We start from the raw sequence: 27,622 nt of genomic DNA, 5'->3' as shown, positions 1-27,622 counted from the left end.
GCTCTCTCCATTTTATGAGTGTGAAAAATTAGAAAACACATTGTTCCTTGAAGACACTGTGACACTGGCAGCCCAGACTGTGAATTCCTCAAAGGCAGTTTGTCTATATCCCTAGTATGTGGCTCAAGGGCTAAATTAAGGCAAATACTGATAAAAATGCTAGCCCTAGTGCCTAAAATGTTGGGACCTGCAAATTCTTAGTGCTTAGGGAAGCATCAACAGTCCCAAAGGGAGACATATTTGTGGGGGTAAAAACAAAAGCCATGTGAATCCAACCACAATCTACCTGTTTCCAATACTTCTCAGTACAATGTTCAGGTAAAGCAGGGTTTAGTCTTAACTGAAAAATGTTTAGTGTCCCCATTACTCCAACTGTGATGTTAAGAGCATTTTGGCAACACTTTGAAGACAAATGGTCAGGAGAAATAAGTAGATTCCTACTGGGAGCAGCTAAGTTTCACATTAGGTTAACTGTGGCAGTTACACCAGAATAGATGTTCCCAAGTTCATATCTTTCTGCTAGACCAATAACCCCTCTCCTCTCACCTTTACTTATTAAAATCAACAGTGGATGAGTTCCATTGGCCAGATACTCTTAACAGTTAATTCCACATGAGATACAACCATCATGCCTAGCAGTTAAGAGCTGAAGTCCTTGCCATAACCATCTCCCCTTAGCTGCCTCCTGACATCAGGGAGGGGCAGCATGACTAGGCCAAGCCCAGCCTCCCAGTCATTAGTAGATAAGGGAGTTCCCTGCTTCACATATGCCCTAGCCATTCTGAAGCCGGATTTCCCTTTTCCGAGTTCCCAGAGAGCTCAACTTGACAACAATGAAAACTTCCAGGAAATTCCCAGCAAGTTCAACTTCCTAATTCTACTTATTCAACACACTCCTTTAACCCCTCCCTTAACCACCAAGAGGAAAGAGCTTATCCTAACCGGAACCCAGCATCTGGTGGAATGCCTTCATCCCTTTGGCCAGCAGTAGGGTATCAGCTTTCAGGTCCTCTCCTCTACGGCTTGTTCAGAAACTGAGGGCACCACATGGATGTCAAGTGTGATCCTGTCTACAAACCAAAGAACAGTGGCAGGGCCCCCTGCAGGTACCCACAGTAGTGGATTCACAAAGTTTCACTTGCAGGTGTTCATTTGCCAACCAACAGAAGGAATCTTTAAGAGCTCACGCCTTGCTGGGTGTCAAAGCAATCACCTTCAGAAGCCAGTATGGAATTATAAACTATGTGTCCCATCTGAACTGGCATTCAGAAAAATAAACATCCAGACCTCAATCTAAGAATCACAAAATCAAGCCATGAATTTACTTTCTCAGTTTTACTGAACATCTAGTTCTCATTCTCCAGAAATCCCAGAAGAAGAAGGAAAAAAAATCAAAATTTTACATATTAATGTAAGGAATTTTATCTATGATGCAAATCAAGGGCCATTTGGCTTCCCAGAAGATTCAGGACCCCGTTAAGACCATCCATTTCACAGTTCTCACGGCAGGGCTCCTCAGACAGGGAAGAGCTATGGAGGCCTGTCATTATGGACGCTGGGAGAGCTCCAGGCCCATCAGCTCTAGCTAAGCCCCCCGCGTGGGTGTTGTGTGGAAGCTGCCAGCGCTGGTTGCCTGGGTCCGCCTCAGGTCCTCCTGCAGTCCCTGCAGCAGCTGGTTGAGGAGTGTGAGGTTGCTGTCTCGGCGAGGCAGAGGCAGCGGGGGCAGGCAGTTCCCTTTATACTCGATCACAGCCATCTTGGCCCGATCCTGCTCGCTCCGATTTGGGATCTGCAGCATTCTCGTGTAGCCCCCATTCTGACCTTGGAACCGCGGTGCCAGTACTTTAAACAGCTTTGGGATCAAGTCCTTCTCCTAGAGTGGTGAGAATTATTCAGGAGAGAGTGTCAGGTATAATTGCACAAGTGTTTAATTTCCCATCACTCTCAAAGATAGGGCCCACATACACGCAGAACTCTCCCATCCTCCTCCTACAAGTAGCCCTCAAGATGAAGAATGCCATTTCCAGATAATTGCGGCAGGTGCATATTCACATCATTTTCAACTTAACACACAACTTCCTGAGTTCACAGCAAGGGTCCATGTGTCAGAACCGCAGCTGGATCCTGCCTGGTCTCCCCCTCCTTCCAACAATCCCCTTCTCCGTAAGGGCCAGCTGTGCCCGGGACACTCACCGTGAGCCAGAAGTCAGCCATGCGCATGGCTCGTTCGTTGGTGTCTCCCAGTTTCCCATAGTCGATGAGCTGCGAGGAGATGGCAGTCAGTCCACGGCGTCACTCGCTCAGCCCCCGACCCGGCCTCGGCCTGACACGCCGCGAGCGGACAAGCCCAGGGCCCCGGCCTCTGGGAAGGCTGATGGGGAGGTCCGGCTTCTCGCCAAGTCGGGCAGCCCCGCGCGCGCACCAGGGCGCCTCCTCGTTCCTTACCTTCTCGGCGTAGCCGCGCATCTCGTCCACGCGCGCCCATGACGCCTCGATGCGCTCGTGTCGCACCAGCCCGGTGAGCAAGTTCCGCAGCAGGTGGATGCGGGACTCGGGTCCGAGGCCCAGGCGGCGGAAGACGCGGCCGTGCGAGATGGCGGAGGAGAGAGACAGCCGCATGTCCGCAGCGGGCCCGCCTCCCCCGCAGACGCCGGAAGTGCGAGCCCGGGAGCGGGGCGGGCGCGCAGGCGCCGTGACTCGGCGCGTGGCGGACGTGTCTGCGTGTGCGTACCGCGTGTGCGTACCGCGGACTGCCTCGCTGGCAGCCTGAGGCGGGCGGGGAGTTCGGCGGCCTCCCTCGCTGGGAGCGCGCGCTGCGCAGGCTGGCGGGCCCGAGGCGCCCCCTGGCGGGAGAGCGGCGGTCCCGCGGCGGCGTTGTTCACGCGGCCTGCTAGCGGAGCAAGTCTGAGGGCAGCGGCCCCGGCGAGGCTCGCGCTGTGGCGGGCGGCCCGGAGGATGACCTGCGTGCCCGTGGTAATACCACGGTGTTCAGTAGTAATGGCGAAGGGAATTACCGGGATGCCCGGAAGAGAACGCAGTTGGTGAAGATTTTTCTGTTGTTGAGGTAATCAGCTCTGTGTTTTTTTTTTTTAAACTTCCCCATCGACATTTTTTTTTTTTTGATGTTAATAACCTGCTATTTTTTATAAAGGGAATATTGAGGGAGAAGCCCCACCCAGTCTCCCACCCACCCCAGGTCCCAGATGTAGGGCACGCTCTGAGTTCCTTACTCAAGTGGTTCCGATAGTTCACCAGTCATAAGTCACTGCCAATCTCGCCATTCCAGGCACGATGAGGCTGATGCAGACATAGCCCATCATAGAATCTCCGCTTGTCCAGTATTTCGCTGCCAACATACAGCTGAGGTGGTTGATTGACCTACTCCATCTTCATCTTTTCTTGGTTAATGTTCTGACTCCTCCATTCCGATTGAGGGGATCCCTAGAGAAACTTTGAGGTGTTCCCAGTCCAGGTTCCTATATGTACTAGCAAGCACAGTGCCCGCCACAGTCCATCACCCCATCAGCTGGTGGTTGCAGTTGCTGGGTTGGTTCTATTCTCAGCCCCGACCTCCACTGGAACCAATGAGTATTGCAGTCCATCCTGGCTCTGCACCTAAACCATCATCACGTAATCGGCCCTCACCTAAACCAGTGGGAGGTGTGCTGGTTGGGTGCTACATTTCTATCCGGCACAGGCAGCCTTGCCTTGGCATTTTGTGTTGTGTACTGCTTTTATCGCAACCGAACCTGGCCCGACCCCCACCCAGCTCCGGCGCTCAGACTTGCCAGTGGATGACGCAAGCTGACTCAGCCTGGTCCGCCCCCACCCCGTGCCAAATGTATGCCAGTGGGACACTTTCCATAACCTCTTCTGGGTTGTTTACTTCCATGCTTCCTGCGCTTATTTGTAGGGTCAGTGTCCTGTCAGAGGAGCTGCTCAGGTTCCTCCATCAGACCCCGTCCCGGTGTCAGGTTACTCGCATACCAGCAGGTCCATGGGCCAGCACCGCTCATTTCATCTCTTGTCCCAGCAGGAGCAGTGGCGTTTCTTAACTGGTCTTCAACCCATTCTGGTTCCTGCTGTTGGAAGTTTCTTTTTTGTTTTTATACATTTTATTATTATTGTTATTATTTTATAATACAGTTTCATATTCCCTTATCCCCTCCCCAATTCCCTCCCTCCCCACCTAGTTCCTCTATATCATTAATAACATATAGTTCTTCATACACAGTCATATGTCCATCATTGCGGGCATGGACAGTGGCAGAGAGTCCAGAATCCTATTGTGAAGATAAGTAAACAGTTTAATTGTAAGTCCATCTTTGTCTGGAAGCAGAAATGCATACCACACTGCATCCTCACATCTGGATGTTAGTCTCCATTTCACAGCTACTGTACATCCCCTTAAATGAAAAGTCATGATACAAAATCAACAATAGAAAGAAAAATAGAAATTTACAATGCCATGAAATTAAATGACATGTTACTAGATATGACAGTCTCCATTACACAACTACTGTACATCCCCTTAAATGAAAAGTCATGATACAAAATCAACATCCAGGAGAAAAAAGAAATTAACACCACCAAGAATTTAAATAACATGTTATTAAACAACTAATGTGTAGCTGAAGAAATGAAAATCAAGAACCTTCTTGCAGAAAATGATGCCACTGCATGATCTACGAGTCATTGAATGATTTAATCAGAAGAAAGTGTTTTGAAGAGCTGAAACCAACAGAAAACAACAAAACCCATGTGATATAGTTTCCGCTGATCTTTGTTGAAGTGTGTCTCTTCCAGACAATAAACAGATGGGCTTTGTTTTGTTTTTTAATCCAGTCCACTAATCTATGACATTTGACTGAGCCTAATCCATTTACATTCAGAATTTAATATACGTGGGTGGTACTTTGGTCCTGTCATTTTAGGAATGGGTTGTTCATTGGTTTAGTCTTCTGTTGTCATTTTACTGGGATGTTCTTCCCATTTGCCTTTGGTTTTGGTAGGTGCTATTCCTCTTCTCTGTGAAGAGAACATCTTGAATTAACATTTGTAGGGCAGGTTTGGAAGAGGCAAATTCTTTTAGTTTTTCTTTACTGTGGAAGAATTTTAATTCATTTTCAAAGACAAAAGAAAGCTTTGCTGAATATGTTATCCTAGGCCGACAATTTTTTTCTTTTAGAATCTGAAATATGTCACTCCATTCTCTTCTTGCCTGTAGAGTTTCCTGTGAGAGATTTCCTGTGAGCTTAATTGGCATTCCTTTATATGTCAATTGATTTTTTCCACGTGCTCATTTAAGGATCTTTTCCTTCTGTTCAATTGAAGAGAGCTTGATGATCATATGTCATGGTGAAGATCGTTTTGATCAGGCCTGTTGGGAGTTCTGAAGTTCTGAAGTTCTCTTAGAACTTGTTTCCTAATTCTTTCTCCAGATTAGGGAAATTTTCCTTTATTATTTCAATAAATACATTTGCAAACTCAGTTTCTCTTTCTGCACCTTCTGGGACTCCCATAACTCTTTTTTAAAATTTTTTTTTATTTTATTATTTTTTTATTTTGCATTATGTGACAGTTTCATAGGCTCTGGGGTTCCCCCCACCCCTCCTCATGCCCCTCCCCCACGGTGGACCCCCCTCCCCGTTGCATCGTTACAGTTCAAATTCAATCAAGATTCTTCCTCTGCAAACAGATGCCAAGCATATAGTCCAGCTGCTCATTGTCCAGATGGATTGAACAGCTTCTTGGGGAGACTATTTAGCTGCGATCAACCCCTAGTGGTTTTAATATTTCTCTAGTTATGAATCACTGCTAGTCTCGCCTCTCCCAGCTCGATGAGGTTGTTGTAGAGTTCACTGGTTGACACTGTCCATCATAGAGTCTTCATTCGCCCAGTTTTCGCTGCCAACATATATCCGGGATGGTTGATTGACCCGTTCCGTCCTCCGTCTTATCTTGGCTAGCGTTCTGAGTCCAGCTGGTCATCGCCACAGTCAGTTTGTAGGTGCAATTCCTGGCCTGATTTTGTTTTTGGACTGGAGTTGCTCTGGAACCAGTGGGTGTTGCAGACTAGGTTAATTTTGCCTAGCACGTATTTGGCACTTGTATCAACCAGTGGGGGCTGGAGCCTAGTCGGGGTGACCCACAATAACCCCCACTAGGCCTGCCCCCTATCCTGGTTTGCCTGTGTGTATAGCAGACTTGATTTGCTTTATTGCTTCCTTAAATTCTTTGAACTCTTGCATGAGCTTCTCATTGTTGATCAGAATCTTTAAAATGAGTCTTATGGATTCTGTGTCCCCCATTTTCTCGATATCTTCCTCAGTTAACTCTGAGGTTGGCATAGGATTTTGCTCCTTTGCAGGGGAGTTTTTGGTAATATTCATTGTGCCTTTGTCTCTTCTTTTGCTCTTGATCATTGTGCTTCTGGTTAGCAGAGTCTTCTTCTTGGGGCTGGTTTCTAAGCTGTGTCATCCACAGGTCTACAATGTGATTTTACTTGTTGCAGTTGGTACACAACTTCTTGCTTGCAGTCAATTGTGCCACAACCTCCAGCAAGTTCCAGGTCTGGGTTCTTATGTCAGATTTCCACCATGGTCTCCATAACCCCAGCTCTTGGCTCACCACTCTCCGCCTCCTGTGATACTGTGCTGAGGCTACACTGTTGTCTCTGCAACCTTTCTCCCACTTTCAGTTGGAGCAAGTCCCAAGATTAGGGAGACCCCAGGTGTCCTATTTAATTAGGTTGTTGGTGGCGTAGATCTTGTCGGAACCTGTTGGATGTTAGGTCTGGGTGCCACACGGACCTATTTTGACTGGGAAGATGCCACAGTTGGTATTATTTTCCTGCGGGACCAGTGCAATCCACTGAACTCAGCGAGTTCTCAGGAGCTCAGCACATGCGCAGCTCACTGTTGTCCCCTGCAGTCCCAAAGCTATTGCCACAGTGTACAAAATGGCGCCCGATGTACAACCACTACAGTTCTTGATTTGCTGGCCGTCAGATCTGAGGGCTATCCAAACATGCCCTGAGTGGAACCCGTAGAATGCCACGTCGTTGCAGTTCACTGAGTCAGAAATGAGCTCACTCCCAGCTCAGTGCATGCTCAGTCCTTTCCCTTGCCCTTTCCTCCTTACACAAAATGGTGTCCAATTCAGCTCTAGGGGGCTGACTGGGCTATGAAATCCACTTTGTTCTTGCACTGCCTGTCTGAGATCTGCTGCTCTGTCTCTGTTCCTGGTCAAATCAAACAGACCGGCATGATGGACAAGTCTTTGTCTGGGTTCACCTGCCAAGCTCCCAGTGAAAGTCCCTTCCCACTTGGTTGCTGGTGAGTTCTGGCTGCTGGTGGAGTTCAGATCGCCGTACTGGAGTATCAGTCTCTGCAACACCACACTGCTGTGCCCACTGCTTTCCTGTGTCGGTCATTCTCCAGGTACCCCTCTGCTGTTGTTCTGTCCTTTCCTATTTCCTGGAATGTGTCCTCTCTGCTTCATCCTGATTAAATGTTTTTCCATCCATTTAAGCGTGTCCTTACCCTATTCCGCCATCTTGATTCTCTGCTGTTGGACGTTTCAGCCCAGCCATGGCTCGTCCATACCCACATATAGCTCATATATGGCTCAGTTGGGGTTGAAACCTAGCTTAGTATGTCCCACATCTACCCTGGTCCTCCAGAACACCAAACTGTGGTGCTGTCTAACCCGGCCCGGTGCGTCAAGTCCCAGTCCACACTTGTGCCAAGGGAGGCTACAACTGTATCCCGACCAGAATGCAGCCCCATTCCAGCTCCTGCACCCCTTAGTGGGAATCTCCACCCAGCCAAGGCCTCTCCCTAGCTCCCCAACTGGGCCTGTTCCCAGCCAGTGTTAAGTGTGCCAGTGGTTGTTCTGGGTCAGCTCAGCACATCCCATAGCCTCCTGCCTTGTCACCACCAGCCCTCCTAAGCCATCCAGTGGGGTCAGAATTCCCACGGGGTTTGGCCCACACATCCCCGACACATTCTTCCCCCGGGTATGGTTCTTGAATGCCAGTCAATGTCATGATCCTGCCTACTGTGCCCCCTCTGCTGATCCCTCATCATGTTAGGCAATGGGGACATCCTGCTGGACAAGCCTGGAATTTTGGCTCTTGAATGAACTGGTGTTTGGTAATCTGCTTTATAAAGTGATTACAGGTTCTTCAGAGGAAGATTTACTGCCATTGAGAATCTTTAGGACTGATTCATGTCCCCAAAGCACTGTGGGTTCAGCCTGGAGCTACCCAAGCAGCAAATCAAAGAACCAAAATTCCAGAACTCCCTAGCTGGGCAGCCAGCAGGCGAAGCCTGGCACCAAATGGCGCACTGGTGACTGGGAACAGCTCACCACGTGTATGTGGTAGCTGGTGTATGTTCCAGGCTTGAGACATGCCCATCCCAAGGCCCCCTGGCAGCCGGGTGGCTGCTGGAGGTTTAACTGCTTAGGCCCAGGTCCCGCCCCTCCTGGTTCCTCCCCCAGCTCAAGCCGCATGGTGAGTAGTGGCAAGCCCCAACCCGCTTCACAGATCCCCAGGACTCACCCCCAAAGAGGGTAGTTGACGGGCTCTGGCAGGCCTGGGAGCATCTCACCACATGTACATGGTAGCTCGTGTGTGTTCCAGGCTTGAGACTCACCCATCCCGAGTGTTTCAATTATATTAACCTATTTCTTGAAAGAAGAGTAAAAAACACCCATTTATGTATTGAAGTAAGGTGCAATTAGATTGTTTCTTTCAGTATCAACTATGCAGGTATACTTTATAACAGCATTTATTCACATGTTTGAAAGGCAGAGCAATGGGGCAGTGGGGTTGGGGGGGTGTTGAAGGGATCTGGATCTTGTGTCTGCTGACTAACTCCCCAAATCGTTGCACTTTCAGGTCCGGTCAGGCTGAAGACAGCACTGGGTTCTCCCACGTGAGGCTCACTGCTTGGGTCACCTTGCCCTGCCTTCCCAGATGCCTTGGCAGGGAACTGGAAAGGAAAGGGTGCCCCCAAACTACTGTATTTATAGGTAAGTGAAGGGGACTGAAACCTGGTGGTTTGGAGAGGAGTGAATGAAAGATCTGTTTGGGTCAGACTGATTCACCAGCCCACATGGGAGTTCTGAGGCGGACTTGTTAGCACAAAATATCGCTAACTGCCACACACCAGCCCACACAAAAGCTATGGCTGGGGGCCTGTCTGGCAGGGCTAGATCCCCGTACATGACTGAGTGGCTGAACAGGGGATGAGTCACATTAGGCAGGTTCATGACCCTAACCAACAATGCAAGAGAACCAGGCCCAAGGGTAGATTCTATAATAGACAATTGAGCCAAACCCTGTGGAAATACAAATCCCACTGGTTAGCACAAGAGTTGGGATGCTGATGTGCTGAACTAGATGTGATCATGGAACCCACCAACCCTCACGGGTACTGGGGCTGAGAAAGGTCTGGGCAGGTCCAGGCTGTAGCACCCGCATGTGCATCCTAAAACAGGGTGTGAGGCAGGCAGGGCTGCAACATGCTCTGGCTCATACAAAGGCCAAGATGGAGTGGCAGGCCATGCTGGGCAAGGGTCTAGCACCTGCTGGCACATGTGAGATCTGGGTCTGGGAGTGGGCTGAGTGGGGAACTTGGGAAACTTCCCTACGGCATTATAGCTCCTGCTGGTGAGTACATGGTCCAGAACTAGGGGTTGGGAAGCCTGAGCAAGGCAGTTCTATCCGTTGGTAAGTGTGTGGGTTAGTTCTGGAAGGGGGCAGACCTGGCAAGGCTGAGCCAATCTTACCTCACTGCAAGAGCAGAAACCAGGCTGAAGCACAGGTCAACTCAGCTAGGCTGTTATACCTAGCAGTTTGCATGAGCCAAGCATGGGAGCAGACTGAGCAGAGCCAAGTTCCATCACCCGCCAGCAAGTGGTGAGACTTGGGGTAGGCTGGGTCAGGCCAAGAAACAGCATCCAAAGGCAAAAGCCAAGACTGTTGAGGGACTATGCCAAGCTGGTTCAGAGCAATCACTGTAATGCATGAGATCTGTGGCTGGATTCAGGCCTAGTTGGGGAGCTAAGGGCCTGCCCTGGCTGGATTGTGGTTCCCATTGGTAGGCACGGGGCTGGAATGGAAGCTCTGTTCTGATTTGGACATGGATGCAACATACCTTGGCACAACTGTGGACTGGGGCTGATAGCCCCGAACTGGGTTATACCCCAGCACCAGCTGGTGCACATGAGAACAAGGGTGGGTGAAAGGACAGGCTAGGCTAGGTCTCTGTCCTTGCTGAGCCATGTGTGAGCTGTGACTAGGTGTGGACCAGGCTAGACTGGGCTGTAACACCCAACAATAATAAACAGAATCAGTTGAAGGCTGGTCAGGAAAGGCCATTTTTCCTGCTAGGTCAGGAGGCGGACTGAGTAGGGCTGGCCCATAGACCAACTGATGGGTGAGAGATCTGGCACTGGGAGAGGTTCTGATGGAAGAACTTGGGAAACTCCTCTTTCGGGACACAGACCACACAGGTAAGCACAAGAATCATAAAAGGGAGCTGCCCAGAGCAGGCCAGGAAAGGTTACCCACTGGCATACATTTGGCTCAGGTCTGGGGTAAACCAGGCAGAGGCAGTTCACATCACCTGCTGATAAATCCAAGCACTAGAATGGAGTGTGGGTTGGGTCAGGTTCGGTTGCAACACATACCAGTATAATGAGGGCTTGAAATGGCTGCATACTGGGCTGGGCTAGGCTGTAGCCCCCACCAACCTGAACTGGACAAGGGCGGGGGATGGGCTGTTCCAGGCCAGGTAGAGCACCCACTGGCAAAAGCTGAGGAGAGGCAGGCTATGCCAGACCTAGCCATGGCACCCAACCAGCACACGAAAGACCCCAGGGGCCAAAGTTGATACAGGGATGTGGAGGGCTCCCCTGATGGATCACCACTCCCACTGGAGAGTGTGAGTTGGGATGGGGGCAGACCTGGCAGGGCTAAAACAATTATTGGTTTCACGTGAGCTGAACCAGGGAAAAGTCAGGCTGGGTTGACTGTTCATATTGGTGCAAGAATAGATCAGAGTGGGTGTGGGTGGGTTGGGTTCTGCTGCAGCATCAGGTAGCAGATGTTGTCACGGGGGACTAATTCTGTTAAGCTAAATTGCAGAACCATCTGGAGAGTGCATGATCCGGGAGTGGGAGTGGGCCTAGTAGGGAAACAGTGGGCACCTCCTTTCTGGGTTGCCACTCTATCTGGTGAGCATGGGAACCAGGACTGGGGCAGGCATGGCTAGACAGAGAGTGGCATTTGTCGGCATGTGTGTGGGCTGCATAGTGGGGCTGGTTAGGTTGAACTAGGCTCCTATGCCCATTGACATGTATGAGAACTGAATGGGATGTAGGACAAACTGGACCAGTCTGCTGTACATATTGGCAAGCATGGGAACCAGGGCAGGGAGTAGGCCTGGTGAGGGTTGTTGGGAGTCGCCCCAACTAGGCTGAAGCTTTCACTGGTTTTCAGGGCCAAGTGTGTGGTGGGCAGAATTGGGATGGGCTCCACACACCCATTGGTTTATGTAGAAGATGGGGCTGGAGGTAGAACTGACCCAGCGAGTGCAACCACCAGCATATGCATAGGCTGATAGGGGTGAGGAACTGTGCTGGACACTGCACTGAGATCACCTCAGACGAAGTTTCTTTGGAGATATACCCAACTGAACTGCCAAACTCAGAACCCCACACATGAAGAGAATTGTAGTTTCCATGGTCTGACCATGGAGTGCTTGTGTAAAAGTTGAGCCTCCTCATGGCTCAGACAGAGCTGTGGACAGCATATCCAGTTGCACATGGAGGATATGGTAGTACATTGGAGCCTGCAGAGGACACCTGGTACCATAACAGAGTACAGAACAAATTGATCAACAACCCCAGCCAAGTGTTGGCAGTGAAAATTTGGGCAATAGGAGATGGTAAGGTGGACTATTGTCAGCGGATTCTGAAGATTTCATCATGCTTGAAATGGCAAGAATGGCAGCAATTCAGAACAGTTGAACTATTGAAACCACTTGAGCAGTGCCCTCGGAGCATGCCCCACATTGGGGACACTTGGATGGTTGGGAGGGTGGGTGTGACTTCTCTCTTTGTCTCTCCCTTTCCCTAGATACAGGAAGGAAAAAAGAGAATGTGGAAATAATGGTCTTACCCATTTTTCTGTAGCCCTTGACCCTTACAGCCCTAATCAGCTATGTAAAGATCACCAAATAAAAAAATAAATACAATTAAAATGACTGGAGACCAGCTCCAGCTCACTGGAGAGCTTGCAAAGGATGCGTGGATCGGTGAGAAGATAAGAAAAGGAGACGTGGGCCACTGTAGTATGAAACTCATAATGGACAACTCAGAAAAGTTGCCTTTTTTATACGCAAATCATCACAAGATTTTGCACAACATCAATTTTTTTATTTTTACATCATTATAAAAGAATGATTACAAAAACAATCCTAAAAACATTATTATTATTTTACTACAGAGAAAATATTTTCAGCAAGCTCTTACTCATTCAAACCTACAGTCATCTGGCTCATGCCAGGAACTCCACGGTTGGCAGCACATGCGGTTACATAGTGACAGGTGGTTTACTTATATCCAAAATCAATTTTCACTAAACCTAAACTACTCTTACTTAAAATATCAAAACTACAGAATTAAAAAGAAAGCTCGTAAATGAAAGGAATTTATAAAGGCATATATCATAGATTCTTTTTTTTTTTTAAAGATTTATTATTATTATTGGAAAGCCAGATATACAGAGAGGAGGAGAGACAGAGAGGAAGATCTTCCATCTGATGTTTCACTCCCCAAGTGAGCCGCATCGGGCCGGTGCGCGCCAATCTGAAGCTGGGAACCAGGAACCTCTTCCAGGTCTCCCACGCGGGTGCAGTGTCCCAATGCATTGGGCATCCTCAACTGCTTTCCCAGGCCACAGGCAGGGAGCTGGATGGGAAGTGGAGCTGCCGGGATTAGAACCAGCGCCCATATGGGATCCCAGGGCTTTCAAGGCGAGGACTTTAGCCGCTAGGCCACGCCGCCGGGCCCCATAGATTCTTTCTTAAATCTTGTTATCAGTCATACACTAATTACCATCACCTTCACCTAGTACTGATTCAATTGTTTTCTGTTCTTTTGATCAAGGGCAGTGAAAAGAATCAAGGTTCATATTTGTCTCCCTTTAGAAGATGCCGCATATGCTTTCTGCTTTTGTGGTGATAAACCAATATTTGTCATTTCATGTGTTGTAACAGTTCGAGGCTACAAAGTAAACAAACTCTTTGTACCTCCATGATTGCCATCTGTTCCAAGATATTTTCAAGCCATTTCTTAAGGAAAACATTACTTATATAAGGGTAAGCTCCAGGACAAAGGTGGGCACATAACAGATGTTTGGAGATAATGTGGGCTCAATTGTACTATTTTATGCTTTCAGCTGTGTGTAATTTCCTTAAGCTGCTAAAGATTTATTTATTTTTATTTGAAAGACAGAGTTACAGAGAGGATAGACAAAGAGAAAGAGAGATCTTCTATCCACTATTTCACTCCCCAAATGCTGCCATGGTCAGGAGCTTTTTTTGGGTCTGCCACATAGATCCATGGGCCCAAAGACTCGAGCCATCTTCTGCTGCTCTCCCAGGTCAGAGCAGTGAACTGGAATGGAAGTGGAACAACCAAGATGTGAACTTGCATCCGTATGGGATGCAGACCCTGAAAGCATAGCCTATTATATCACTGCGCAAGCTTCATGAATAGGTGTTGAAGTGGATGATATTGATTTTATTCTGTGTTTGTGTATTTTACAGTTTGTTTTAAATCAGAGGGAGTTGAAGCACAGAGAAATAAAATCCTTTCAAAGGAAATCTGTAATTCCTAAACAGATGAATTGACTTTTATTTGCAGCATGTATTTTGAAAATGGCAGGAGTGTAGTTCTTACTGTGAGGAGGAATTTTGCATTTCTTCAGGTAGATAGATGCTGGGACTCTTGTGACTACAAAAGTATTACTGTTTTTTCAAGTCATCAAGCACTTGCTGCTTTGTGATTCTGGCCCATGCATCAGGGATTTGACCTAAACCTCTAAATTTATAGTTATATTTCTTTTCTAGATTTGATCTGAAGTGAGAGACAAACCACTTCCAATAGGGCTGGGTGGATGAATCTGGAGTGATGCTCCATGTGGCAAAATCCCCTCCTGCCTGTCGGTAGTTCTTGTATGGGTAGCTCCGACCATCATGTGAAATAAATGAGCGGTCACTTGCCACACTGGTAGTACAGCAATCAATGGCAAATATGGAAGTGAAATAGATGTGCCAGCCATCGACTGCCTTAGAACGGTGGAAAGGAACACTGTGGTCTCCATCATGTTCAGGTATTGTGTTTGTGCAGATGGCTTTGCAGAATGGACACTGTTTCCAGCAGCCACACAGGTGTTCAGAAAGTATTTTCTCAATCACAGGAACCATTTCATCTACAGGCTGACTCAAACAATTTTGTTCAACTATCTTTATTGCAGGATCCAAAGCTGCACTCATGGCATGCTTGAGAAACTGCATGTCTTTAATCTCCTGGTGTTCAATGCTTACCAAGTCACTTCGTGGAAAGGTGAGACAGCTCGCCAGGTGACCACAGAACAAATCCAGCCACTCAGAGGCAGTGCTGCTTTCTTCTTTAACTTCTTCTGTGGATTTATGAATAGCAGAGAGCAGGACATTCTTGATATAATCTAAACTTTGCTTTAAACTATCCTGTATATTTTGAGCTCCTGATCCGAAACAGTACTTTCTAACTCGCGTTTCAATGTAACTCCTGAAAAATGATTTTGGATCATGAATATATTGCCAGTACTTTTCAAAGTTCTCTTCCTCTGCCAGAAAGATAAGAATGTGTTTCTCCAAGTTAGATCTGTTTCCATTGAATTCAGGGCAAGTATTTCTCATATCCCCAGCAATTTTAGGGACTGTTTTTTGCCTTATGGTGGTGGACACAGCTGGAGAGAGCTTGTTCCACAGAAAATCAACAAATGCTTTGGTAGAAGTTGCTCCTTGGCAGGAGATTTTAAAACTCATGAAGAAATCATCTTTCTTAGACTCCAAATAGTTAACAGGGTCATTTGCTTTCTTGAATGCACTGTGTATTTCCTTAAAACACTGTGAAGCTCTTCTAAATAAACACAAAGAAATGTCAATCTTATATTTGTTTGTAAATGAATATCTTTCTTCTGTGCGTGCAGATTTCACTTCCTCTTCTATTATTTTTAGGATTTCATGGAAGTCACTGCAATCATAATCACGCCGTTGCAAGCGAATGTGGTCAATAGTTTCCTCAAATTTTCTAAAGATGTGGTTAGTAGTCACTTTAATAGATTCTTCATCACGGGGCTCTAAGTGCTTTGGGATAATGTGAAGTGTCTTACTCATTTTAACATGTGTGGGGTAATCAATTTGAAAATTCTCTGTGGAACTTTTCTTCAGTGCCTCCACCACATAGTTATTATCACTTTTGAAATAATCCAACAGGGTTCCTTCATAATCCGGCTTAATTTTAGGCTCTTCAACTTGAGGGATATTTGAGGACACATCACAGACCCATTTTGTCCAAAGTTGATTAAATTTCTCCTGTAGTTCTTCCTCACTTAACTCTTTATCCTTTATGTCTAAAGCCAACTTCCTACTCTTTTCCAGCAATTCTCTTTCATAGTCTGTTTTTTTCTTATCCAGCCTTTCTTGACTTTTTTTAAAACTAATAAGTTCATCAGCTTTTCTTCTGCATTCTGCAACAAGTGTCTCTTTAAGCATGAGGAGTTTATGCTCAAAATTTGCTTTCCATTGAATTAATATTTCACTATCTTTATCTTCTTTTAAAAATTTTTTAAATTCTTGCTTGACAGCTTCATATTTTTCTGTAACTGGAGCCTCAACTGTGCTTATGCTGAGTCTCTGGATTTTCCCATTCTTAATCTGGTTGGTCAGCTGGTTCTGCAGTTCCAGCACATGACTCCTCAGTTGCCAGGTCCACTGGTAATACATGGTTTCCAGTTTGCTCATGGCCATGATCTCTTGGGTGTTCCTGAAACTGAAAATAAAGTTCTCACTCACCAGAGCTTTCCACAGATCCTGAACATGTGATTTTACATCTGATATCTTCATGATGCTTCCCTTGGATTCCTGTTTTGCAATCCTGAGAATTCCACTTTTCAGTTCCTGGACATTGAGGCTGTAGCGAGGATTGGGTGGGGCCATTGGAGGATTGCCATCCCAGAGGTGAGCAAAGTAGTAGACTTGAGTGTTGACATCAAACTTAATGACATCACTGAAGCGGGTGATGTCTGAGCACTGTTCATGTTCTGCTGCTAATTTTGCCATTTCATCTAGTCTCTGTACTAGTCTCCTACGTGCTTCCATCAATTGGTCTTCAGCAGTAACTTCCCCCACATTCTGATGGACAAATATGCAACTTGGTGAGATTTTCACCTGTTTCATCCTCAGAAAGGCTTGGACAACTATCTGTAGGATATCCTGCATCTCTGATGGGTTCTCTCCAAAAATATTGATGAGAGTCAAATTACCAAGTCCAATGACAAAGGTTGCCAACTCGTTGTCCTTATTCTTGGATTTATTGCTGAGTTCTGGGGCTCGGAGACCTTCAGTATCCACAACAAGCACAAAGTCAAAGCCAAGATCCCCTGTGAATGTCTCCTCCACCTTCAGGAGCTGCATATAGGCCCCCCGGGTACACCTGCCTGCACTGACAGTGAACTGTAGCCCAAAGAGGGTATTCAGCAGAGTGGACTTGCCTGAGCTCTGCAGGCCCAGGATAGAGAGAACAAACAGCTTTTTGTCTCCAAGTTTCTCAGCAAGCTTGTCAAAAACAGCTGCCACCCACTTTAGAGGCACATACGAAGCATCACCATCCATCAGTTCAATGGAAACACCACATATCATCAGTTCTGCCGCAATTTCAGGAAGATGAAGAAATAGATTCTCTTTTTTGGAGGATGATTCTTCCAGAGCTTCATAGATTTGGCCAACTTCTCTGAGAAGGTGCTCAACTCCAAGGGTGCAGTTATCAATCTCTGAGGAAATGTCCTCTATCTGACTTTGCAAGTCTTTCAGAGAACTGACCTTTGCCTTGTTGTTCTTCTCCTCTTGTACCTTTTGCCACAATGATCTTTGCTTCTCATGCAGCTGTTCTAAGTGTTCTGCAGTCAGATTATCCAAAAACACACTCAACCACTGTAAAAAGTAGAGCTTGGTGTGAGTTTCTGAATTTCCTTGAAGAATTTCAAGAACAGATCTCATTAAGTCATTGAGAGGAAAGGCTCTGGTCAACTGCTGTTTCCGTATCTGTTGTTTCTCTGTCTCAATATCACTCTTGTGTTGCTCAATGCTCCGATTCCCCTTTTCTTTCAGATGGTAGAGCTCTTTGTCCTTGCTACACCACAGGTGCCACAATTGTCCCTGAAGGGGCAGCAAGTTTTCCTTCACATGAGATAACTCTGTTTCTGACAGGAGGGCCATTAGAGTGTCTGCCTTTTCTTTGGCTTCTTTGCAGTCTCTCTGGTCTTCATCAATAAGGAATCCTTGCTGGCGAGCAATCTGGGAACAGTCTTCTATGGTGAGAGAAGTGTCAGAGGACTTTAACAAATACCTGATTGCAGTTGTGATCTCCTCTGTTAATTCTGCCTCATTTCTATTCCTGATGCCAATTCCCACTCTCTTACCAGAACTTTTGGCCATGGTTTTTTCTTTGTCATCAAGCAAGAAGATCAAAGGTTTTGGTGAATTGTATATGTCACGAACAAGCTTGTCATTTTCTTCATTGTTATTGGAAACTGACATGAGGACCACGATGAGAGAAGAGATTTCCTGCAGGAAGGTGAGCTGCCGCTTATGTTCCTTTGCATCTCCATGAAGATTGGTGAAGGTCACACAGCTGTCAAATCTGTCCCTATTATCACCCCCAGGACAGAACCAGCTGACTTCCACTACACCCTCCATCAAGAGACAGTCTTTTGTGCTTCCTCTGCAGTGGCGGTGAAAAAACATATTATTCTTACTTTTATCAAGAAGACAGTTCATAATTTGAGATTTGGAAGCAGAGAAGTCATCCCCAACTCTGATGAAAGACACAATGGGTGTAGAGACACGGCACATCTGTTGATTCCTGAAATTGTTCTTTTTCCCACCTGCTGATTTACTAACTTGCTGCCAACTTCTCCTGATTTTCCTGAGAGACCAGAGGGAGAACTCAATCTGAGAATTGCAAGGATTAGGCACTACAAGAGGGAGGGCAAATTGGCAAATGGCAAGTTTGGCTAAAATATATTGTCTGGCAAAATCATCTGCACAATGAAAAATTGCCATCTGAATATCCATTGGGTGAATGTGGGGCTTGGTGGGCTGGGATTGTCTTGTATATGAATGTTTAGTGGAACTAGAAGTAACTTCAAAAAAGTCTTCATATGAATCAGAGTGTCCATTATCCTGATTGGAGGCTTCTGAGTCTAAGTTGTGTTCTCTGTCTCTCTCATCTTTGATGGCCAAGTGTCTAAGGCCATAATCCAACATTAGCAGCTTCTGCAGGAAATAAAAGGGAAGCTGATGTTCAGAAGTGGGCTGGGTGTTGTACACAAAAGTCTTATAGATCACATGGAAGTTAGCTTTGCTCATCTGTTTTGGGTAGTACTGTTCTAAGCCTAGGCGTTTCAGTAGGTCTAGGAAGGGCCCATTGTCTATGACCTCCCTTTTGGTATTTTCATTTTCATGTAGTTTATGGAGTTGTTTCTTTCCATGGAAGAGACTTTCCAGCTGCCTTTTGACTTTGTCCATTGGCAAAGAAGACATGGTGGCTTCATAATTCCCGTCAATAAGCAATTTCAGGTCTTTCTCCAGAGAATCCCAATCATGATCTGCTCTGCATTTGCCTAGGACATGGATTACCTCTTTAGACCATGATTGTCCCATGTGTTTTTTCATTAATGCCATGCGTTGTCTTTTGTCTTCCAGAGAAACAGCTGTGACTCCAACTGTGGCTGTCAGACCCGTGAGTATCAGAAATGCCTGAGCCCTGTAATTGAAAATACTTAAGAGTTCCTGGTATTTATTGTGAGCAGTATGCATTACCTTAAGTAGATAGAATAGTTCATCACTCCCTAGATACCGGAAAGTGTTGTTTGCCACCTGATATCCTGCACCAGTTGCAATGGAAAGTAGCAAGAGGTGTGTGTCTGTCTGGCCTGATTTTTGCAGGTAATTGAAGAAGGAGCTGAGGGCCAAGCTGGTTCCATAATTGGCCTTTCTTTGAGCTTCTTCTATTGACTCTGGGGACTCAGATTTCATCTGCAGGTCCATGAGTTCATTGTAGGTTTTTCTTAAGATGTTAACTAATTCAGGAAATTCAGTGACATTAAGTTGCTCTGGTTCTGTCTCTGCTTGAAAGATCCACGGCTTGATGGAGTGAGCCTCAGGAAAGTTTTTCACTTTATAGATGTGAGGATCCAGAAGACTGCGCAACTGAGATTTAATAAATTTAGTTTGGTAATTGGACAACTGCTTGCAAAAATTGACCGTTTTTACTAGAAAATTCTGCAGATCACTATTTGTAAGACACATGTTAATCCATGTATCATAACCTTTCATTTTCTGGTTCAAAATCTGCATGAAATTTATTAAATTTTGAAGCTGCTCTTCAGGATCTGATACTTCCCAGGATTTCACATCCTCTAAGAAATCTTGAACTTCCTTCACAATACTCAGTGGTTCCTCCCCATGCTGGATCTGGGCATTGAGGCTTGTCACAGTAGCATAGGTGTCTTTTAGGCACTTAGCCACCTGAACGGCATTTTTAAAATCACTTTTGTGGCTAGAGATGATAATGTCCCAAATGGGCACTAGTTTATGTCCCCGGTCAATGACACACCACGTTTGGTTATTGACAACAAGGCCAGCTTTCCATTGCATAAATCCATCTGCTTCTGGTGGGCCACCTGTCTGGGCCATAGACAGTTGCACTTTGGCTTGGAGATTTTGGGAAGCTCTTCTCTGAGAGTCTGCTTTTGCATGAGTGTTGGACACATTCCCACCTGCAGCAACATTCACTCCAAAGCCACTGTAGCTGCCCCTGATGTAAGCATCCAGGGCCTCTGCTGACTGCTGCTTCACTTCTGCCAGTTGCTCACTCTGGAAACCCTCAGAAATGGCCTTCCACCAAAAGATTCCTCCCAGGTGCAGAGGGCCTTGGTTAGCATGAGAGCCAAACCTGTGGAAGAAGTTTTCTGTCCTGTGCCTCAGCATGTAGAGTTTGTCTGGGCCTGAGGTGTGATCCAGGAGTTCTTCAATGCACTTTAGATCCCGTAGAGCAGCCATGGATAATCGGAGCTGATCCATGGAGAAGTGACAGGAGGCCAGGGGGACATAGCTGAACTTGGCTGAGCAGTAATAAGAGTGCTCAGAATGTGATTGTTTGGTTTCCTTGGATTCTGAGTGTTTGTTCTGATCCATACCAGCTTCTAGACTAAACCCCCAGCCTCCACCCTTAGCTGATGCAACTGAGCTGAAGCCCAGCTTCTCTATACTCTGGGTGAACATGGACTCTGCTTCATGAGAGGTGAATTCAACTGTTTCCATCCATGTGCCCTGCTCAGGGCCAAAGAATGAGAATTTCTCAGGCACAGCGAGTAGTTCCTCTTTTCTGTCTAGCAGTTGCATTTGCTGGCTGGTTTTGTAAATGCCCTTCAGGGCCAGTCCTCCAGATGCCCATCTCACCAGATCTCTGTCTGGAAGGTTTTGTCTTGTCATCAGGGTCCCCTCTGTGAGCTTGAGCTGTCTCTGCATGTTGTCCAAGACCTCCTGAAGGGGCTTTTCAGGTGGTGGCCAGTACTCCTCGGGTATCTCCATTGCTTGCCTCAGCTCCTCTTCCTTTCTGTGCACCAACTCTTCTTGTCGCTGCTTCCCTTCTGACAGCAAGCTTTGTAGCTCCTGTAAGGCCTCTTCTGCCTGCATCTGTTTTTGGTTCATTAGTTCCACAGGAGTCTGCTTTGACCCTGAAAGACCTGACTGTGACAGGTGCAGCAGCTTCTCCAGGGCCCTTGTTTCCCATGGATGTTGTGCCTGGGATTTCAGCTTCTGGAGGTCCTCTTCCTCGAGGTGTTGTAAGGCCTGGGCACAGGTCACACCCAGGTGTTCCTGCAGCTTTGGTAACCAGTACTCAGCAGCCAGCCCCACTGCTCTCAGCCTCTCTTGGAGATCTTGCTTCCTTTCATCTTTCAGGAGATGTTCATCATGGGTGTGTTCTCCTGTGGCCATGGCTGCATGAAAAACATAAATTCAGTTAGCCTGTCTGCTTCTTGAAATAGGAAGTATATCAACCTCATGACCAATGGGGTAAATATAGAAAAAGTAAGTACCTCCTTGAATTGTTCAAACACTAAATTTTTGGCCCACATCCACTATTTCTTTTCAATTTATCCTCTTTAATTTATCTCTGTCCCCTACCAACTATCCTTTTGTCATTGTCTTTATCATTGCTTTCTTGGATTGCTGTACTAGTCAACCCATTTGCTAGGATTTAAAGTTTCATCTCTTCCAAAATTCATGTTGTTCAGTGCTGACATTCAAAGCTGTCCAATATCTGTGACATTTACATTGAAGATGGACTTTTACCATGTCCTGGTTACTTCATGTTTGATTCGGCTCATTGAAACTTTATCTCGGAAAGCAGCAGAAGTGTTTGGGCCCCTGCACCCACCTAGGAGATCCAGATGAATCTCTTGGCTTCAGCCTAGCCTAGACATAAATATTGCAGCAATTTGAGGAGTGAATGATAGAACTCTGTCTCACCTTCTCTCTGTGTAACTATCTTTTAAGCAAGTAAAAAAATATATTTAAAATTCATGTTACATTTACTTGTACATGTAACAATATTAAGAAATTATTGTGCAGTGAAAGATGTGTGCTATTTTGTCTCTTCCCTTCTCCAAGTGGCAATGAAGGAAGAAGATTCTAACCAGTTCAAAGGCTTACACTTCGATTTTGGGTTTCCTACCATCCTGAAGTATGAGCCAACAACTTTGGCTAGCATAAATTTTTCAACACAGTTATTTTGTTATAGTATCACAAATTATACTAAGACAAAAATCAGTGCCAGATTAGTGGGATGTTGCTGTAACAAACACATAAAATTATGGAAGTAACTTTTGGGTAATGGGTAGATGGTGGAAGATTAGAAACAATAGACTAAAGAAATACAATATTTCTAGGAATGGATTATTAGGACAGTTATGATTAGGACTCAGGAAAGTCTAAACTTTTTAAAAAAAGATTTATTTGGAGAATCAAGATGGAGGAATAGGGTAAGGACACATTTGAATAGATGGAGAATCATTAGACAAGGTGAAGCAGACAGGGCAGTTTCTAAGAAATAAGAAATGAAGGCTGGTTGCGGAGGGGCATCTGGAGACTGATGGATATGGGAATGCAGTATAGACAACTGTGTGGTGGGTGTGGTGTTGCAGTGAACAGATGCTCTGGTGACAGTCAGCGAGTGGTAATCAGAACTCCACAAGTAGCCAGAGCTCCACCAGCAGTCAGGTGGGAAGAATTCACTGAGAGCTGAGGAGATGAACCCAGGCAAAGAACTGCCTGTCCTGCTGATGTATTTGATTTGACCAGGAGCAGAGAAAGTACACCAGAACAGGGTGGATTTCATTGCCCAGAGTCCCACTAGAGTCGCATGGGGCACCATTTTGTGTAGGGAGGCAAAGGCACCATTTTGTGGAGGGAGGGGACAGGACTGACTTGGGAGTGAACTAATTTCTGGTTTAGTGCATGGCACCGATATGGCTTCCTACAGGTTATATCCCCAGACCTGATGGCTAGCAAATCCAGAGCTCCTCCACTGGCACATCAGGCACCAGTTTTGCAAAGGCTGTGAGATTGGAGGGGCAGCAGTGAGCTGTGTATGTGCTGAGCTAGGAGTGAATTCACTTCCAGCTCAGGGCATTGCACTGTCCAATGCGGAAAATAATACCAACTTTGGTATCCTAGAGGTCATAATAGGTCCAGGTGACTTTCAGATCTAATGGCCAGCAGGTTCTGGGAAGATCAGTACCACCAACAACCTAGCTATTTAGGACATCTGGTATCTCCCTAATCCTGGGAACTGCTCCATCCGGAAGTGGGAGAATGGTTGTATAGACAACAGTGGAACCACAGCATGGGGTCACAGGAGGTGAAGAGCGGAGAACCAGGAGCTTTGGCTATGGAGACTGGTAGAAGTCAAACAGAAGAGTCCAGACCTGGAACTCGCTAGAAGTAAAACAACTGATTTCCAAACAAAGAGCTGGGTACCAAATGCAATCATTAAAATTGAACTATAGACCTGTGGATGACACACCTTAGAAACCTGCCCTAAGAAGAATAATCTGCTAAGCAGAAGTACAATGACCAAGAGCAAAAGAAGAAAAGTGGCACAATGAATATTACTGCAAAGGAGTAAAAGCCTTTACCACCCCCAGACTTAACTCAAGAATACATCGAGGAAATGGGGGATATAGAACTCAGAAAACTCATTATAAAGTGTCTTATTCAAAAAGGAAAAGCACCTGCAAGAGTTAAATGAATTTAAGGACTATGTCATACAGGAAATAGCAACACTGAAACACTGAGTTTCAAAATGTATTTAGTGGAATAATTTTTTAAAAATTCCATCGTATGGAGAAAGAATTGGGAAACAGCATCCAGGAGGGGCACAGAACTCCCAACAGGGATGACCAAAAGCAATCTTCACCATGATACATGATAATCAAACTCTCTCAGTTGAACATAAGGAAAAGATCCTTCAATGTACATGTGAAAAAAATCAATTGACATTCAAAGGAACCCCCAATCAGAGTCACAGCTGACCTCTCAGAGCAAACTCTACAGGCCAGAAGAGAATGGAATGACATGTTCCAGATTCCAAAAAGGATAAAGTTGTTGTTCCAGAACAATGTATATAGCAGAGTTTCCTTTCTTTTTGAAAATGAAATAAAATTCTTCCACAGTAAAACTAAGTTCAAAGAATATGCCTCTTTCAGACCTGCCCTACATGTGATAAAATTTAAGATATTTTCTTGACAGAGATAAGTAATAGTATCCACCAAAATCAAAGGCAAATGTGAAGAACATCCAAGTAAAACAGAAGACCAAACCAAAACAATGAACAAACCATTGCTAAAAGGAAAGGATCAAATGAACACCTATTCATATTAATCCAGAATGTAAATGGCTTAAATCCATCAATCAAATGTCACATTCTGGATTCAAAAATATCTATCTGTTGCCTAATGGGACACGTATCACCAACAAAGATCAGCAAAAACTGTCTCATGAATACTGATGCTTTTGATTTTAGTTTCATTTCTTCAAAACAGTTTTTTTTCTCATATTAAATTCTTCACAGACTCATAACTCATACAGTGGCATGATTTTCTTCAAGAAGGGTCTTGATTTTCCTTTCATTTCATCGTCAGCACTAATTAGTCATTCAGTAGCATGTTATTTAATATCATGGCATTGTAAATTTCTTCCCATTGCTGATTTTATTTTGTGGCTTTTCATTTAAGGAGGTGTATAGTAACTGTTTAATGAAGAAGATCTTATCCACTGTGAGGATACAATTCAGTGTGCATCTCTACTTCCAGATCAAAAATGGACTCTCAATGAAACTTAAATATATCTTGACAATAGGATGCTGGACTCTGCTATTAATTGTCCATGCCCACAGCGATGGAGAAATGGCTGTTTATGATGAACTATACTTGTGTGTAATAGTGTAGCTATCAGAGAGATAGGGGATATAATAGGGGAATAGGGGATTATAATAGGGGAAATCAGTGGGGGAAGGGCTGGAGATTTAGGGAGGGGATAAGAGATATCCCAGAGCCTATAGTATTGTATCATAGAATAATAACAATAAAAAATGGGAAAAATACATGGGTTGTATGAGAAACTACTATGAATAATTATGTTTGACAAACTGGAAAATCTTAAAGAAATGAATAATTTCTGAGAGAAACCAAGAAGACATAAATAAACCTTCAAGTTTGAGAAAAAAATTAAAGCAACCTCCCTTCAAAGAAAGTCCAAGATGCTGATGCCTTTTTTATAGGATTCAACAAAAACACTTAAAAAGGAACTGGCACTCACACAATTTCTTAGGAACTTGTAGCATCAACATCCCATATGGATGGCAGCTCTAGTCCTGGCTGCTCTTATTCCAATCTAGTTCCTTGTTAATGTGCCTCAGAAAGCAGCAGAGCATGGCTCCAGTCCTCGGACCCGTGTACTCATGTGGGAGACCTGGAGGAAGCTTTTGGCTGCAGATTGGCTCATCTCAAGCCATTGTGGCCATTTGGGGAGTGATCCAATGAATGGAAGATCTCTCCCTCTCTCTGTCTCTCATTCTCATTCTCTCTAAAAATCTGACCTTAACAAAGGAAATCTTAGAAAAAATAAAGAGGAACTAATACCAGTACGTTTCAAACAATTTCAAAATATTGAACAAGATAGGATTCAGCTAGCCTCTTTTTGTGAGACCAGCATCACTGATGCCAAAACCAAAGACAATACAAAATGAAACCGCAGACAGACATTCCTGATGAACAAAGACACGAAACTGTCAACAAATGCTAGCAAGCAAAATGATCACACATCATGATCAAGGTAGATTGAGCCCCAGAGATGCCAGGGTGGCTCAACATATGCAAATCCATAAATGCTATAATCATACCAGCTTAATGAAAAACAAACACATGATCATTTCAGTACATGTGGAGGAAGAATTTAATGAGATTTATGTTTTCTTCATGAAAAACCCTCCACAAACTGGGTCTGAAAAGAATATATCTTATTTCTTAAGGATTGTGTTAATGATAAACTGCTGTCTGCAATGTTGTCATCCCATATGCATCCCAGTTTAAGTCCTGGCTACTTGTGATCTAGCTCCCTGCTAGTGTTTTGGGAAAAACAATAGATAATGATACAAGTGTAGGGGCCTCTGGCTATTACATCCATCTGTGGAGTGAACAAACAGCTGGAAGATATCTCTCTTTCTGTCTCTCTCTTTCATCCCCCATCTCCCTCTCAATAACTCTAACTCCCACATATTTGTGTATGAATATGTATATTATATATGTATGCATGTATTTGTATATATTCCAACAAAAAATAAATCCAGTTAATAAATGAGCAAAGGATAGTATCAGACAATTTTCAAAAAAAGAGTTACAAATGACTAAAAATGTGAATCTTAACTACAATGAGATATCTCTTCATCTCTGTCAAAATGGCTGTTCTCCAAAAGAGCAACAAATGCTGGCAGGCATGTAGAACAGGAGAGAACTTACACACTGCTGCTGGGAGAGCAGCCACTGCAGAACATAGTGTGGATATTTCTTTAAAAAGCTAGAAATAGACTTGTGTAAAGATCCAGCAATCCCATCACTGGGCATGTATCTGTGTGCCTACGTATGTATATACACATAAGCACACATGAACTCACAATATCAAAGTGCCTGCTTCATCATGCATGTAGCAGCACTGCTCAGAATAGCTAAAATATGGATTAGACCAAGATGAGCATCAAGGTCATTGGCACAGATATGCAGTTGAATATTATTCAGGTGATAAAAATGCAATTCTCTCATTTGCGTCAGAATGCTTGGAACAGGAATACATCATGTTGAATGACATAAGGCAGACACAGAAAGACAAATATTATGTGTTTTGCCTTAAATAGGGGGATAAAATTTAAAAAGCAAAAAAAGCCCATGTTGCTGGTTTTGCTTGAAATCTAGTATTTTCTTAAACTTTGTTTTAAGAAATTTGTCTAATTGATAGGAATTTCACATTACTATAGTTTTTTTTTTTTTTAAGGAATATTTTGGGGCCGGCATGATAGCCTAATGGATAAATCCTTGCCTTGCATGTGCTGGGATCCCATATGGGCACTGGTTGATGGTCTAGCCGCTCCACTTGCCATCCAGCTCCCTGCTTGTGGCCTGGGAAAGCAGTTGAGGATGGGTCAAAGCCTTGGGACCCTGCAGCTGCGTGGGAGACCCAGAAGAGCTTCTGGTCCTGGCTTTGGATTGGCCATTGGATGGAAGATCTTCTTCTCTGTCTCTCTTCTTCTGTATATCTGCCTTTCCAAAAAAATAAGTAAATCTTTAAAAAAAATATATATATATATATGCAAATAAATCAGTGTAATACACAATGCAAACGGAAGTGAGAAAAAACCTTGCAGAAAAAACTCAATAAAAGCAAGAAAAACACAACAAAATCCAACACACTTTCATACTTTCATGATTTCATGATTTCATACATTAGAAATATAAGGTGTTTTGAGTAGAATCAAGATGGTGGAATAGGGTGTGGACATGTTTAAATGGACGGAGAAACATTTAATCACAGTGAGGCAGAGAGGACACATTCCAGGAAATAAGAGAGGACAGAACAAAAGCAGAGGGGTACCTGGAAACTGACAGACACAGGAAAGCAGCTGACACAATGGTGTGGTGTTGCAGTGACTGATATTCCAGCTG

General features: G+C 44.9%; 2 protein-coding genes across 3 annotated transcripts in view; both read right to left on the bottom strand.

The window, feature by feature from the left end:
• Positions 1-1,404: 1,404 nt before the first annotated feature.
• Positions 1,405-2,671, bottom strand: MRPL17 (mitochondrial ribosomal protein L17). Its single transcript, XM_004590110.2, has 3 exons — positions 2,446-2,671; positions 2,194-2,262; positions 1,405-1,873 (listed from the first exon to the last, which is right to left on the bottom strand). The coding sequence occupies exons 1-3, from the start codon at positions 2,617-2,619 to the stop codon at positions 1,586-1,588; spliced, it is 531 nt and encodes a 176-aa protein (XP_004590167.2). The 5' UTR covers positions 2,620-2,671; the 3' UTR covers positions 1,405-1,585.
• A 10,936-nt stretch (positions 2,672-13,607) lies between these two features.
• Positions 13,608-27,622, bottom strand: part of LOC131480202 (interferon-induced very large GTPase 1-like) — a 28,712-nt gene continuing 14,697 nt past the window's right edge. For both annotated transcript variants that reach the window (XM_058663461.1, XM_058663460.1), the window contains exon 2: positions 13,608-21,346. In XM_058663461.1, coding sequence (XP_058519444.1) covers positions 14,043-21,344 — 7,302 coding nt within the window. In that variant the 5' untranslated portion in view covers positions 21,345-21,346 and the 3' untranslated portion in view covers positions 13,608-14,042. The remainder of the gene's footprint in view (positions 21,347-27,622) is intronic.

Source organism: Ochotona princeps, chromosome 4, assembly GCF_030435755.1.
Source record: "Ochotona princeps isolate mOchPri1 chromosome 4, mOchPri1.hap1, whole genome shotgun sequence".
Taxonomy (NCBI): domain Eukaryota; kingdom Metazoa; phylum Chordata; class Mammalia; order Lagomorpha; family Ochotonidae; genus Ochotona; species Ochotona princeps.
Note: the sequence above shows the minus strand (reverse complement) of the source record. Positions and strands in the feature narration are given on the sequence as shown.